The sequence below is a fragment of the Lepidochelys kempii genome, chromosome 3 (assembly GCF_965140265.1).
Source record: "Lepidochelys kempii isolate rLepKem1 chromosome 3, rLepKem1.hap2, whole genome shotgun sequence".
In the NCBI taxonomy this organism is placed as follows: Eukaryota; Metazoa; Chordata; order Testudines; family Cheloniidae; genus Lepidochelys; species Lepidochelys kempii.
In genome coordinates, this window is record NC_133258.1 from 73,318,364 (window position 1) to 73,335,309 (window position 16,946).

Sequence of the window (16,946 nt, forward strand, 5' to 3'; positions counted from 1 at the left end):
CTCACAACCATGGGTTTAGCAGGCCAATGCTCAAACCACTGAGCTATCCCTTCCTCCCAACAACACAGCAACACTATACAGGGATCACTCACCTGGCACTGAAATGCAGACATCTCTGGATGGAGCACAGCTGATGTGCAACAGCACTCAACAACACTACATAGGGATCACTCACCCAGCACTGAAATGATGCCACCTCTGGGGATGAATGCAGTAGCTGTTGAACAGCCACAGAGTGACACTCATCATCTGGACCCATGCATCTGACGAAGTGGGTATTCACCCATGAAAGCTTATGCTCCAATATGTCTGTTAGTCTATAAGGTGCCACAGGACTCTTTGCCAGTTGATATAGTGTACTTGGACTTTCAGAAAGCCTTTCTGACAAAGTCCCACACCAAAGGCTCATAATCATAGTAAGAAGTCATGGGATAAGAAGGAAGGTCCTCTCATAGATCAGTAACTGGTTAAAAGATAGGAAACATAGGATAGGAATAAATCATCAGTGTTCACAGTGGAGAGAGGTAAATAGCGGGGTCTGCCAATCTGTACTGGGCCCACTGCTGTTCAACATACTCATAAATGATCTGGAAAAAGGGATGAAAAGTGAGGTGGCAAAGTTCACAGATGATACAAAATTACTCAAGATAATTAAGTCCCTAGCTGACTGCAAAGAGTTGCAGAGGGATCTCACAAACCTGGGTGAGTGGGCAACAAAATGGCAGATGACATTCAGTGTTGATAAATGCAAAGTAATGTGCATTGGAAAACATAATCCCAACTACAAATATAAAATGATAGGGTCTAACTTAACTGTTATTGCTCAAGAAAGAGATCTTGGAGTCATCATGAACAGTTCTCTGAAAATATCCACTCAATGTGCAGTGGCAGTCAAAAAAAGCAAACAAAGTTAGGAACATTAGGAAAGGGATAGATAATAAGACAGAAAATATCATAATGTCACTATATAAATCCATATTATGCCTAACTTGAATACTGCATGCAGTTCTGGTTGTCTCATCTCTAAAAAGATATACTGAAATGGAACAAGTACATAGAAGGGCAACAAAAATGATTAGGCGTATGGAACAGCTTTCATATGAGGAGAGATTAAAGTCTACAACTGTTCATCTTAGAAAAGAGACGACTAAAGGGGCATATGATAGAGGTCTATAAAATCATGAATGATGTGGAGAAAGTGAATAAGGAAGTGTTATTTACCCCTTCACATGACACAAGAACCAGGGGGTCACGCAATGAAATTAATAGGAAGCAGTTTGAAAACAAACAAAAGGGAGTACTTCTTCACACAACACACAGTCAACCTGTAGAACTCCTTGCCAAGGGATGTTTGAAGGCCAAAACTATGACTGGGTTCAAAAAAGGATTAGATAAATTCATGGAGGATAGGACCATCAATGGCTATTAGCCAAGACGGTCAGGGATGCAACCCCATGCCCTGGGTATCCGTAAGCTTCTGACTGGATCTAAAGGCAGAGGAGGCCTGGAATTACTTCAAGTCAAAGCTGCAGAAGCTATCGGAAGCCTGCATCTCAAGAAAGGGGAAAAAATTCATAGGCAGGAGTTGTAGACGAAGCTGGATGAGCAAGCATCTCAGAGAGGTGATTAAGAAAAAGCAGAAAGCATACAAGGAGTGGAAGATGGGAGGGATCAGCAAGGAAATCTACCTTATTGAGTTCAGAACATGTAGGGATATAGTGAGAAAGGCCAAAAGCCATGTAGAGTTGGACCTTTCAAAGGGAATTAAAACCAATAGTTAAAGGTTCTATAGACATATAAATAAGAAGAAAACAAAGAAAGAAGAAGTGGGACCACTAAACACTGAGGATGGAGTAGAGGTTAAGGATAATCTAAAAATGGCCCAAGATCTAAACACATACTTTGCCTCAGCCTTTAATGAGGCTAACGAGGAGCTTAGGGATAATGGCAGGATAACAAATGGGAATGAGGATATGGAGGTAGATATTACCACATCTGAGGTAGAAGCCAAACTCGAACAGCTTAATGGGACTAAATCTGGGAGCCCAGATAATCTTCATCCAAGATTATTGAAGGAACTGGCACACGAAATTGCAAGCCCATTAGCAAGAATTTTTAATGAATATGTAAACTCAGGGGTTGTACCGTATGACTGGAGAATTGCTAACATAGTTCCTATTTTTAAAAAAGGAAAAAAAAGTGATCCAGGTACCTACAGGCCTGTTAGTTTGACATCTGTAGTATGCAAGGTCTTGGGGAAAAAACTGAAGGAGAAAGTAGTTAAGGACATTGAGGTCAATGGTAATTGGGACAAAATACAACATGCTTTTACAAAAGGTAGATCATGCCAAACCAACCTGATCTCCTTTGAGAAGGTAACAGATTTTTTAGACAAAGGAAACACAGTGGATCTAATTTACCTCGATTTCAGTAAGGCATTTTATACGGTTCCACATGGGGAATTAATAATTAAATTGGAAAAGATGGGGATCAATATGAAAATTGAAAGGTGGATAAGGAACTGGTTAAAGGAGAGAAAACAATGGGTCATACTGAAAGGTGAATTGCCATGCTGGAGGGAGGTTACTAGTGGAGTTCCTCAGGGATCGGTTGTGGAACCAATCTTATTTAATCTTTTTATTACTGACCTTGGCACAAAAAGTGGGAGAGTGCTAATAAAGTTTGCGGATGACACAAAGCTGGGAGGTATTGCCAATACAGAGAAGGACAGGGATATCCTACAGAAGGATCTGGATGACCTTGTAAACTGGAGTAATAGTAATAGGATGAAATTTAATAGTGAAAAGTGCAAGGTCATGCATTTATGGATTAATAACAAGAATTTTTTTTATAAGCTGGGGACTCATCAGTTGGAATTAACAGAGAAGGAGAAGGACCTTGGAGTATTGGTTGATCACCCGATGACTATGAGCGGCCAATGTGATGTGGCCGTGAAAAAAGCTAATGCAGTGTTGGGATGCATCAGGCAAGGTATTTCCAGTAGAGACGGGAAGTGCTAGTACCATTAGACAAGGCACTGGTGAGACCTCATCTAGAATACTGTGTGCAGTTCTGGACTCCCATGTTTAAGAAGGATGAATTCAAACTGGAACAGGTACAGAGAAGGGCTACTAGGATGATCTGAGGAATGGAAAACCTGTCTTATGAAAGGAGATTCAAAGAGCTTGGCTTATTTAGCCTAACCAAAAGAAGACTGAGGGGAGATATGATTGCTCTCTATAAATATATCAGATGGATAAATACCAGGGAGGGAGAGGAATTATTTAAGCTCAGTACCAATGTCGACACAAGAACAAATGGATATAAACTGGCCATCAGGAAGTTTAGACTTGAAATTAGACGAAGGTTTTTAACCATCAGAGGAGTAAAATTCTGGAATAGCCTTCAAAGAGGAGCAGTGGGGACAAAAAACATACCTGGCTTCAAGACTAAGCTTGATAAATTTATGGAGGGGATAGTATGATGAGATAGCCTAATTTTGGCAATTAATTGATCTTTGACTATTAGCGGTAAGTATGCCCAATGGCCTGTGATGTTACAGGATGTTACAAATATTACAGGAGTGGGTGAGTGAGATTCTGTGGCCTGCGTTGTGCAGGTCAGACTAGACGATCATGATGGTCCCTTCTGACCTTAAAGTCTATGAATCTAAGACTGCCAGAAGCTGAGAGTGGACGAGAGGGATCACTCAAAATTGCTGTTCTGTTCTTTCCCCTGAAGAAGCTAGGAATAGGTGACAGGGGATAGATCACTTGATTACCTGTTCTGTTCATTCCGCCTGGGGCACCTGTCATTGGCCACTGTTGGAAGAGAGGATACTGTGCTAGATGGACCTTTGGTCTGACCCAGTGTGGCCATTCTTAAGAACTGTATTAGATCACTAGTTGCACTAAGCAAACATCAGTGAAAGGTTTCGTTATTCTAGCAACTACTCACAAATACCACAAAACCACATTTAAAAGTGAAGCTGGAAAGAACTCAAGCGAGATTAAACCCTAAAAACTTAGCACAGACACATGAAGTACACATTCAGTGTAGGCCTGCTCATTGGGAATGTTGCCACAAAACTTTAGAGATCATTGAGACAGAGGCAAAATACTTTAGTTGAATAATAACTCAATAGAAAAGCAGTCCTCTTATGGTATACTGTAGGGCAGCTAAAGGTAAGAGTGAAGAACAGCAGGCTCCTTTATGTATAGACAAACTGAGTTAATTTTTTATAGAACACAGATACTACAAAACCATGTGCATTACAAATGAATAACCTATTTAAATGCACCGATGTACTATGCAGAAAATGGTTTTGTTTCGAATCGGCTAGTAATGCAAGTAGAAAGGATTTTGTTGTGAAATGGCAAAGCTAATGTTAGTCTTGCTAGGAATTTTACTTGATTTCTGAAATCAAGAAGCCCGTAGGGGAAAAAAAACAGGCATATTTTTAAAAGAAGCATATTCTAGATGTGTTTGTATCCCCTCCTTCAGAATTTACCTGATTTTAAGTTCTAAATTTAAGAAAGGTTATTAATCTTAAAGTCAGTAACGTTATTTAAGAAGGCCTTAGGCAGAAGTTGAGCTGTAAGTTGGCAATGTTTCTCCCTCCTCCCCCCAAACAGAAAAGATACTAAACAAAGTTTAACATTTCTCACATTACCATGAAAGTCCACATTATTTGATCACCACTGAAAGAGAATATTTTCTTTATTTACACATTTTGAATAGCTATAGTATCAAAAGGTTTACAACTTGCAACTAGCCTATGCCTAGTTTACAGCACATAACATACTTGGCTAAGAGCAATGAAGGATGCAGTTTACCTTCAACACGGTAATATAGCAGTATTACAGTAGTGGGATCTATAGAAATTTCTAGCCCGAAGTTGGTTACCTGAATTTCTGTTTCTAGGCTAGAATATATAAGCCCTTTATGGGTAAATGGGGATACTAAAATAAAACAGGTGGACCTCCATAGATATTTCTATTTATAGAAAAGAGGAACCAGCTGAATTTGAAAGCTACCTACTAATCATGCTTATCGGAGATGAGCCACTGTATCACACAATGAAGATGCGGGAGCCAAGGAAAGCTGCAATAGGTTCAAATGCTACCACCTGACACTGCTGTTTATAAACTGATTGATGAATGACTTACAAAGTTGGGGCTAACTAGAATGGAAGGGATGTAGCTGAGCTTAACAGCAGCCATTACAGCTCCATGGGTTTAAAGGTGCCGCCAAAGCAATTTCCCCCACACAATTCACCCACTTTTGCTTTTAAGATCTTGACATGCTTGAAAATTCTATTTCCCCTGCAATTATCCTTCTTTGTGAAGCAAACACCCTCTCCTATCATTTTTTTAATTATAGGAAAAGTGGCTCTGTTGTGTTGTATGTACATCTGCAGACTAGTTGCATGAATAAGAATAGGTGCCATGATAAAGATTGCTGCAGAATCACTAGAAAACACTGGTTGAATGAAGTCCAAAGACAACACATTTTGCATTTGATTTCTCAGTAAGAGGTGATATTTATTTAAAAATAAAACTTTCTGCAAACAACTGGAACAATTTAAGTGGATCATTTATTGTCCTGAACAGATTTTACTGATTGTCTCCTTATTTGGCATAAATAAGACAGGTTATGAACCAGAATATATCAAATACATTATTTTCACATGCAGCAATCACACAGAGAATGCAATCATTTAAATAAAGCATTTTACTGCTACAAGGGGGCAACCTTTAAGAGCATGAGACCAAATTCCCACACAAACAGTGTATGTGAAGTGTCAAATGAAGACACCAGTGGATAAACCAAGATTTTGCCAATCACTTTTAGGAAGGTTTTAAAGCTTTTCTGTCTTTGGGAGGAAAGATTTCCACAGCAAAAGGTATGAAGAATTCTAAGAGAGAGGTGACCTCCTTCAAGTCTATATTGTACTCCTTTGCTATTTTCTCTGTGGTCCATGTTTGTGGAGAAAGTTTATGATTATTGAGAAGAGTCAGAACCTCCACCACAGAAATTTTGCCTTTGGGAATGCTCGGAATATCTAGATCCCTTAAATGACCAAGTTTTGTAAGTCTGTATTCCTGCTGTTTACTTCCACCTTTGTCTTTTACCTAGTGTGGGAGGAGAAAAAAAAAGTTCAAGTCAATCAGAGTTCTGTTTAGTCTGTATACTGCACATTTCCTGCCTATTTCTTTAATTAAAGTTTCCTTTTAATTAAAAATAAGAGGCTCTCCAGTTTTTCTATTGTGAAGACTTTGATCCTCATGGACTGCCTCTCTTTCTTAGACCGTGGTTTTCAATCTTTTTTCATTTGTGGACCCCTAAAACATTTCAAATGGAGATGCAGACCCCTTTGGAAAGCTGAGTAATTACTACCATAATCCAATGCTACTTTATCCTCAAAGCATGGTGTTCTATATAGACCACAGTTTCAGAAATAGTTACCATGACCAAATGTTATCTAAATCAATAGCTTAGTTTTCTGAATAGCTGAACACCAACGTTTTCCACTGACGTCAGTAGGAGCTGCTGGTGCTTAGCACCTCTGAAAATCAGGCCACTGATTTAGGTGTTAATGTGAATGTAGATGCCTAATTTCAGAAATAGACATATGAAAGTTCTGTCACATATATTTCAAGGTACTGAGCAGCACCAACTTCCATTGAAATCAGGTGTTCGGCACTATGCAGGATTAGGTTTTTAGCTTCTCTATTACCCAAGTAAAATGGAGATAACATTATTTACATATCTCACATGGACATTATGGGGGATTCATTAACATGTCTAAAAAACATTTTGTTTTAGATGGAAGGTGCTACAGAAATGCCAAATATAAGAGAGAGACAAAGTGGATGAGGTAATATCTTTTACTGGATCAACTTCCATTGGTGAAAGAGACAAGCTCTCGACCTCCACAGAGCTCTTCTCCAGGTCAGGATATTATCTCATCCACCTTGTCTCTCTCGCATCCTGGGGAGAATACCACTATAAACAAACTGAAAACAAGCATAAGAGAGGCCTAGGACTAACTTTTTTTAATCTAATGCCAATATGTTGAGCCTTGCATGCAGATCACACAGACAACTGCTCTTAGTTCATCCGTTTCATGAGAAAAAAAAATCTAGAAAATTGTACAGGAAAATATAAATAAAACATCTTACCATTTCCTCACCCAAACAGATACATGGCTTCACTTAAAGGGACACCAGAGTTTTAAGTGATATTTTAATAATTTCTTTACTCTTGGTACTAGCCTCTTTGCTCTCCAGCAGAAACACAAACCCTCTCCCACACAAGTTCCAATTTCTTCTACCATCTATAGCATCATTTGGAATTCTATTTCCCATCCCTTCCACAGACTGGCTGCTTAAACTTCTGGAAACCCAAATTTGTGAGTATACTTTGGGGACTGTGGCACAAGGAAGGTGCACACAGCTGGAGTCTCTATATGACAGATGAACATGCCTGTATAGACAGCTTCATACAGAGAAAGGAAAACTGCGGGCACAAAAAAAGGTTGATGGCACTCAAATAAGGAATGTGACCTTGAAATCAGACTTCTAATTAAACAACTGAAATACAAAACAGCAATAAAAAAAGCTCAGTTTCATCTATTAACAGCTAGTGAGCTACAAAGACGACAGACTTCATAAAGCCTATTCATCATATGAGCTTTGGTATGTTGCTTTTGTCATCTGAAAAGTGCTTGCTGCTATACCCATTACAGAAAGAAGACATGCTCACTTGCATAGGTGGATCTATGGAATCAACGTAAACCTCTTTTAATAAGGCGAGAAGTTTGTCATCTTTTCTGCGAATTTCCTCTTGGATTTCTGGATCATCTAAGAAAAAAGATTTAAAGAAGAAAATCACTCTCTCTTGCTAATATTCTTGTTGGCTTATACTTCATGGTTTATAATGCCCAGGAGTAGGGCCCCATGAAACTAATGCTCCATTCTGGTCAATTTCACAGTCATAGGATTTTAAAAATCGTAAATTTAATGATTTCAGATATTTATATCAGAAATTTCACAGTGCTGTAATTGTAGGGGTTCTGACCAAAAAAGGATTGTGGGGGGGGGGTCACAAGGTTATTGTAGGGGGGGTTGCAGTACTGCTACCCTTATTTCTGCACTGCTGCCTTCAGAGATAAGCAGCTGGAGAGTGGTGGCTCCTGGCCAGGAGCCCAGTTCTGAAGGCAGAGCCACCACCAGCAGCAGTACAGAAGTAAGGATGGCATGATACGGTATTGCCATCCTTACTTCTGCGCTGCTGCCTTCAGAACTGGGCCTTTGGTCAGCAGCCACCACTTTCCAGCTGCACAGCTCTGAAGGCAGCTGGCACAGAAATAAGGGTGGCGTGGTATGGTATTGCTAACCTTTCTTCTGTGCTGCTGCTGGCAGAATTCTGCCTTCAGAGCTGGGTGCCTGGCCAACAGCCACCACTCTCTGGCCACTCAGCTCTGAAGTCAGCGCAGAAGGGTGGCAATACCGTGACCCTTCTAAAATAACCTTGTGATCCCTCTTCAACTCCTTTTGGGTCAGGACCCCCAATTTGAGAAACACTGTTCTCACGTGCGAAATCTGTACAGAATAGGGTAAAAGCAAACAAAAAAACAGATTTCACAGGGAAGACCAGATTTCACAGTCCTTGACGTGTTTTTCATGGCTGTGAATTTGATCGGGCCTTACCCATGAGACATCACACAACTCAAGTGAAAATGAAAGCATGTGAACATTTCCAGGGAAATCTCATTTTTGCATTAGTTCTGATATTCACAATACTTAATGTTGTCTTGTACACAGGGAAAGGAGAATCAATTATGCCTATTCACGAAAAGAAAGTGCAATACTAAACAACAGTGAGGCCTGGTATACACCTGAAAATTATATCAGTCAAGCTACATCACTCAGGGGCTGTGAAAAATGTCATGCCCTACATGACATAATTAGCTCAACCTAACACTCAGTGTAGACACAGCTGGGAATTCTTCCAATGACCTACCTACCACTTCTTGGAGAGGTGGATTAACTACACTGATGGAAAAAAACCCTTCCATGGTTGTAGGAAGCACCTATACTAGTGTTACAGCGGCAGTACCACTGAATGCATCCGATGAAGTGAGCTGTAGCTCACGAAAGTTTATGCTCAAATAAATGCGTTATTCTCTAAGTTGCCACAAGTCCTCCTTTTCTTTGTTGCGGCTACAGACTAACACGGCTGCTACTCTGAGAAAAGTACCACAGCTGTGCCACTGTAGATGTGCCACCCCACCCCCCGTAACCCCCGTATACCCTGCATCCCACCCCCTCGTAACCCCCCATACCCTGCGTAACCCCCTCACGCCCTGCATCCCACCCCCGGAACCCCCGCCCCTGGCACATACCCTGCACCGCCCCGCCCCAGAAACCCCCAGGCCTCCACCACCGCTCCGCGCACGCGCCCGGCCCTCATAATCCCCTCGCCCCAGGAACGCGCGCGCCCTACTGCCCCGTAACCCCCCGCACGCGCAGCGTGTAACCACCCCCCACCACCCACACACACACACACACCCCGTTCCCCCCGCCCCCTGTAACCCCAGCCCCCCCGCTCTCGCTCCCTAGGTCCCTCCCCCGTGGCCTTGAGGCGCAGCGCCGGCCGCGGGCACTCACCGGGCAGCGGGCCCGGCCTGGCGACGGGGTGGCGGGGGGCGGACGTGGGCTTCTCCTTGCTGATCTCGCGGGTGGCCCGGCTCTCCAGGTTGAAGTTGCGGAACACGCGAGTCACCCTGGCGCCCATCACCTCCCTGCGGCACCGGCCGCGAGCACGCGCACAGAGCCGCCAGCGCCCCACCTAGCGGGCAGGAGGAGCCCGCGCAGCCGCGGGAGGGATGAGGGAGGCGCGAGGAGGCAGCGGCTCGGAGCCGGGGCGGGGCGGGGCGGCCGTGCGCTCGGGCGACGGGGCGGCCAGGGGGCGGGGCTCCCAGCAGGGTCCCTGCCCGCGGGGGCCGGGGAGGCTGCGCAGGGCGCTGCTGGCTGCCCAGGGCCGTGGCCTGCGGAGCACCTCCCCTCAGTGTCTTGTGCCTGGCACGCGGGCCACCGGTGGCCTGGGGGTCTGGTCCTTGGGCTAGTCAAGGGCATCGCTCCGTGCCTCAGTGCCCCCGTCTGTAAATTGATGAATAATGGTGCTGCCCTGCCTTGTGCTGATGGAAAGGCACCGATGTGAGGGCAAAGTCGGATTGTTATTATGCTTAAGGAGTAGGGGAGAAAAAGCAGCAGCAGCTGGCGACAAAAAAACAAATAAATAAATAAATAAAAAAAGAAAGAATCTAGATGAGCCCAGCACTGCCTCACTTTAGCACACTGCCATGCGTCACTTTATTTTTCACTCTCTTCTTTCTTCCCCTCCACTTTCTCGCCTACTGCAGGGGGTATTGGGAGGTTAGGTTATGACTGATCTCAGCAGAGGCACCTCTTTTCAGTTTACTGTACCTATAAATACATCGTAAGTATGATGTCTCCAAGGATTCAATTAATTTTTAAAAATAATGATGTTCTCCCGCAGCAGCAGTAATTGAGAGATCCATTAATGTTTCATATGGGGATACTACAAATGCATGAGTTTATATATATATATCATATATGTATATTCTATATGAAAACTCAAATGCATTTTTAATGTTTTTCAACAATCTCTCCATTATTACTGCTGTGGGAGAACATCTTTCTTTCGGCCTGTAAACACTTAACGCACATGAGTGGTCCTATGTCAGTCAACAGGGCTTCTTGTGTGGGTAAAATCAATGGTGTTCATAAGGGTGTGAGAGCCCTGTTTTTTTCTGATTTTTAGCTATGTTGAAAACCCAAATCTCAGACTGAAGTCAATCAATGGAAGCTCTGGGTAGTCACATAATTGAGAAACTGACCATGTGTTTGGCCAGGGAGTCACCTCTCTTGGGGTACAGTTGGAAATATCCTCAAGGTGGCAGACTGGGCAAGGGTTTCCAACTTCCAGAGTTTTAATCACCAAAATGCCCACTTTTTTCAGCATATTAATATTGGCCAGGGTACAGCGTAAGAATAATAGTTTTACAGGTGATTTATAGCTACATTACTTTTTAATTATTTGATTTATAAATTGCGTCCATCACCTCAACAGAAGTAATAAAACAGAGATAAAAAAGAGTCTACAAGAACACCAACACTACCTGCATGTAAAATAGTCCTGGTCAATGACAATCTCAAACAGAAACATTTTATGTGGCACCCTGAAGTTTCCCAAACTCTGGTTAATGATCTAGTTGAATCTTTATGTGCTGAATGATCTTGATATCAAGCATAAATCATTACATTTACTTTCCCTCCCCCCCAACCCACACACATTTTAGGCTTCCTCCAAAAGTTATGGCATCATGATATGACACATCTACCATGTACCCGGCTGAAGAGTGGAACCAGCCCATAGTGATGATATTTAAAATTAGTTTTTGCAAGCATCTACTTTAATTTAAAACATCTTCCCTGTGCTTTTTGTCTGTGAGTTTCTTTATTTGGATAAAAGTACCACATAAGTATTTCTGATGGTCTCTCCTCTTACGGCTATTCTGTGATTAGAAGTGTGTGGTTTCTCTTTATCAGTGCATCACTGTTCTCTTGAATGATATAGTGACAATTTTAGAAGGAGGTATGCTGTACCTTATGTACCCTATGTTGGAGCTGTTCAGAACAATGAATCATTACAGGATGGCAGTCTGTGGGCTAGCTTGTGTCACAGGCTTGACTAGGGACAGTGTAGAGGCACTATCCCTCTCCTAGATCCTCAGTGAACAGAGGCAATGCAGCATTTGCTCTCAGCACACCCATCCAGTTCTACTGACCAGCTGACCACCAGTGACCTAAAGGTCGCAACCAGCTTGGTCCCTATTGTGCTAGCACTATACTGACACATAATATATGCCAGTCTTTTCCCCAAATAATTTACAATCCGAAAGACAAGACATAACAGGTAGATAAGACAAACAAAAAGGGTGGCAGAGGGGACAGGTAGCAAATATAACTGGATGTGCATCTGGGATTACTGAGCTCCCTCTGGGGTCCTGGAGGAAGCAGTCCCTCCATTCCCCCTCAGAAAGGCTGAGATTGTCCATATCATTATACAAGGAGAGGGATGGAAGGAGGCTCTTTGAACCCTCCTATGCTGATAAACCTGCCCTAAAGCCAGATCCTATCTGGCTCTATTTTAGGAACCACTGCACAGTATGTGTGATAATAGAGTTCATAGATATTAAGGTCAGAAGGGACCATTATGATCATCTAGTCCGACCTCCTGCACAACACAGGCCACAGAATCTCACCCACCCACTCCTGCGAAAAACCTCTCACCTATGTCTGAGCTATTGAAGTCCTCAAATCGTGGTTTAAAGACTTCAAGGAGCAGAGAATCCTCCAGCAAGTGACCCGTGCCCCATGCTACAGAGGAAGGTGAAAAACCTCCAGGGCCTCTTCCAATCTGCTCTGGAGGAAAATTCCTTCCCGACCCCAGATATGGCGATCAGCTAAACCCTGAGCATATGGGCAAGATTCACCAGCCAGATACCCAGGGAAAGAATTTTCTGTAGTAACTCAGATCCCACCCCATCTAACATCCCATCACAGGCCATTGGGCCTATTTACCATGAATATTTAAAGATCAATTAATTACCAAAATCATGTTATCCCAGGGAGGTAGGAACTGCCAGACTGGATCAGACCAGTGGTCTGTCTAGTTCAGCATCAGTAGGCAGTTAGTGGCTGACTTGGTTATGCCTTGAAGCACAAGGATTTATATCTCATAAATGTTTATCCTATTTAATGTAACTGTAATGTTTTTGTTCATATGAATGTTTTTTCTTGGTGTTTGTAGATCCTTGATGGTACAATATACATTACCATCCCTTTAAGAGAAGTCTTAATAATCCATTCTGCCTACAGACTGAAGGCACAGACCTTAATTTGAAACTAAAGAAACTCCCTCTTGGCACCAGGAACTGCTGGCTACTGGGATCAGACTGAACACGGTGATGCTGTCTCTTTAAAGCCTGATGTGACTAACACTCCTGTTATACTGGTTGGCAGCAGATGAACTCACCAAAAGGCAGCTAATTCGTTAAAAATAAAGAGTGATGTCATTTTGTGTCTGTCACTAAGCATGGTACCAGGCTGTATGCTTTGCTGATTGTGAAGGACCAGGACGACAAGGTTTCATTCTACATCTGGAATTTTTCATACTGACTGCAGCAAGCAAATGATTTGACATTTTTGAATTGCAGATGTTTTCATGGCGTAATTAGGCATTTTATCAGTGTAGCTGTATCATTGACAGGTAATATTAACCAGGAAATGGAAACTTTTACCCAACCACATGCCAGCATTCATAGTTATGAAAAAGTTGTGACTATATTTTTTCCTTGTAACATAAAAACTGAGTATATTCCATTTACCCTGTTTTATAAGTGTGCTTCATTGTTACTGAATCAGCAAGCTTATTTTAATGTTCTGGGGTATTTTTAGTAAACAATGTGACTCCTAGATATCCCACATACCAAAATGAAGAACACAAGCACATAGGAATTGCTGTGCTGGAACAGGCCAGTGGTCCATCTAGTCTGATATCTTGTCTCCAACGGTCGCCAGCACCAGATGCTTCAGAGGAAGGTGCAAGAAACTTCACATTAGACAGATTTGGGAACTCTCCCCCCTGTATTTGGTCTTCTAATCCCTCCCAACTCTGACAGGGAGATTTCTTGAAACTGCTCAGCAAGTATAGGAGGTAGAATTGGTTGGAGAATGAAAAAAACATTGGTAAACATTTTCCTTCCCATTTTTCATCAAAATGTTTGTTGAATTTTTCTGGCTAGCTCTGTAGCTGGATGGAAAATGGATACAATATTTATTTTGTGAGTTAACTAGCACCGTTTCTTTATCACTAGTTGATCTGTTATACATTCCTTAGGAATATAGGCCCACATTAGTTTTGGGTGAACTATGGTAGCTGAGAGCTTAGCATGAGCCATAGGCCCAAAATATGGGACCAAAAAAGCATGAGATCATGAGAAAGAACAATTGTTGTGTTAAACAGGTTGTGAACTTTGGAATACCAGTGCTATTTTATTGAAGGTTTGGCTAAAGTAATAGAAATAAAACACGTTAATTAGGTACCAGGTGCAGTAAATAATTGGTTATATAAGAAACTGCTTCATCTAGCCTTAGCTGAAATCTGAGAATTAGGAATGACATTGTTTGTTAAGGGGTACACAAAAGCGAACTTTTGAAGGGTTCATTAGCAATATCTGCATGACCAAGTTGGAGCCGACTAATATGGGTCTAAGCACCCTGGGGGTTAGCCTATTTGTAACTATCTTGACCAAATGCTTATAATTATTTTGTTACTGATTGTATGCAGTAATTGTTTATCACATATGCTTTTTAGAGGTTTTAGAGCAATTGTATAAATACCATTCAGCTTTTGGATTTAGTAAAGGAATTTATGGTTAAATTAGTGTCATGGTTATACACTGCATAAATAATAATAATTAGAACATCCCTTATCTAAGGAAGAGTTGACTATCTTCATTATTAAGAGTCGTGAGGGGTTGGTTGCTGTTCCATCCAGGAAAAGCAGGGATCAGGGTAGTCCATGAGATGTAGGTAACCTTCTCTAGGAAGTAATATTAGTCTTCTCAGTGTTGGATTCTGGGTTCTTGGGTTGAATGGAGGCAGTCTGGGGTTACTACATGCTTTATTGCCCGTGACATTGCACTCTATATGTTTTATGGAAGTATGCTTATGAATATGACATAACTGGAATATGCTTTACACTAAATACCTCTTGTATGGTGTCATTAGAAAGCTTGTAATCTACTAAGTGTGTTCATCCTATTTGCTTGCATGTATTATTTCTATACCTGGAGTTAGGAGAATAAGATATAAACTTGTATCACTGAAGTATACATATTAAGTGGAGGCCATTAAGGTTGCTCCAGAAACAATCAATTGTAAATGGCCTTAGTTACTTGAAAGCCTTCCTGTGTATCTGTGGGCCAGCCCATGGGGAATGAAGACTAGGGGTCTTACAGTGACATGTGACTATGTCACCTGATAATGAAATCCATCTTAAATCTGGTACTTTTCCATTTAGAAGGAGGGGTGGGGACCTGGAGAGACAAAAGATTCTCGCCTTGTGCCAAAGCTATAAAAGGGGGTGGAGCAGGACAAAGAGGGCTGCCAGTCATGAGAAAACCCCTGTTTACCACCTAAGATGTCTGCTGGATCTAACAAAGACTGTACTAGGGGAAAGGATTGGGCCCAGACTAGGAAGGAGTCTAGTCTGTGAAAAGAAAAGGAGTACTTGTGGCACCTTAGAGACCAACACATTTATTTGAGCATAAGCTTTCGTGAGCTACAGTTCACTTCATCGGATGCATGCAGTGGAAAATACAGTAGGGGGATTTTATATACACAGAGAACATGAAACAATGGGTGTTACCATACACACTGTAACGAGAGTGATCAGGTAAGGTCAGCTATTACCAGCAGGAGAGAGAAAAAAAACCCTTTTGTAGTGATAATCAAGGTGGGCCATTTCCAGCAGTTGACAAGAACGTGTGAGGAACAGTAAGGGGGAAAAATAAACATGGGAAAATAGTTTTACTTTGTGTAATGACACACCCACTCCAGTCTTTATTCAAGCCTAATTTAATGGTGTCCAGTTTGCAAATTAATTCCAATTCAGCACTCTCTTTGCACTCTGTTTTTGAAGTTTTTTTGTTGTAATATTGCGACTTTTAGGTATGTAATCGAGTGACCAGAGAGATTGAAGTGTTCTCCAACTGGTTTTTGAATGTTATAATTCTTGACCTCTGATTTGTGTCCATTTATTCTTTTACATAGAAACTGTCCGATTTGGCCAATGTAAATGGCAGAGGGGCATTGCTGGCACATGATGGCATATATCACATCGGTAGATTTGCAGGTGAACGAGCCTCTGATAGTGTGGCTGATGTGATTAGGCCCTATGATGGTGTCCCCTGAATAGATATGTTGGCACAGTTGGCAACGGGCTTTGTTGCAAGGATAGGTTCCTGGGTTAGTGTTTTTGTTGTGTGAGATATTACCTGTAATCAGTTTCTTAATGTATTAGGCTTAGACTTGCGTGTTTTGTTTTATTTTGCTTTGTGACTTACTTTGTTCTGGCTGTTATTAATTGAAACCACTTAAATTATACTTTTTATACTTAATAAATCACTTTTGTTTATTAATAAACCCAGAGTAAGTGATTAATACCTGGGGGAGCAACCAGCTGTGCATATCTCTCTATCAGTGATCTAGAGGGCGAACTATTTATAAGCTTTATACAGAGTAAACCGGATTTATTTGGGGTTTGTATCCCATTGGGAGCTGGGTGTCTGGGTCCTGGAGATAGGTAACCTACTGAACTGTTTTTAGTTAAAGTCTGCAGCTTTGGGGTCATGGTGCAGACCCTGGATCTGTGTTGCAGCAGGCAAGTGTGTCTGGCTCAACAAAGCATTGTTCTGGAGTCCGAAGCTGGCAGGGAAAACTGGCTCAGAGGTAATTTCAGCACATCAGGTGATAGTCCCAAGGGGATCTCTGTGACCGAACCTGTCACAGATGTGACGTTGCTGCCTCTTTGGCGGAGGAGAAATAAGATCTGTTTGCCTCTTGTATTGCAGAGGCATAGGTTTATGTCTGCCTCTGTCTGCATCAAACCATGTTTTCCACCACTGACACTCAAGTTTTTTTCCTGTTCACTTTTTTTGTTACAGATTGTCCAAAAATTATAGCAACGTGTGTGAGCAATGAAGTAGGAAGGGTTGCTTGTATGCTAGAGAGCATATAACAGTAACCAAGAAGTGGTTGTTTATGGGAAAACGAAGCTACGAAAGACCG

General features: G+C 41.9%; 1 protein-coding gene across 1 annotated transcript; it reads right to left on the bottom strand.

Annotated features, from left to right (window-relative positions):
- Positions 1-4,701: 4,701 nt before the first annotated feature.
- NDUFAF4 (NADH:ubiquinone oxidoreductase complex assembly factor 4) lies at positions 4,702-9,879 on the bottom strand. Its single transcript, XM_073335153.1, has 3 exons — positions 9,675-9,879; positions 7,768-7,865; positions 4,702-6,134 (listed from the first exon to the last, which is right to left on the bottom strand). The coding sequence occupies exons 1-3, from the start codon at positions 9,799-9,801 to the stop codon at positions 5,850-5,852; spliced, it is 510 nt and encodes a 169-aa protein (XP_073191254.1). The 5' UTR covers positions 9,802-9,879; the 3' UTR covers positions 4,702-5,849.
- Positions 9,880-16,946: the final 7,067 nt, after the last annotated feature.

Excerpts from the sequence above, each read along its gene's own strand:
- NDUFAF4 (XM_073335153.1), bottom strand. The coding sequence starts at position 9,801 with ATGGGCGCCAGGGTGACTCGCGTGTTCCGCAACTTCAACCTGGAGAGC. Across the intron at positions 7,866-9,674 it reads CAGGCCGGGCCCGCTGCCCG|ATGATCCAGAAATCCAAGAG; the intron begins GTGAGTGCCCGC and ends CTTTTTTCTTAG. Across the intron at positions 6,135-7,767 it reads CCATAGATCCACCTATGCAA|GTAAAAGACAAAGGTGGAAG; the intron begins GTGAGCATGTCT and ends CTCCCACACTAG.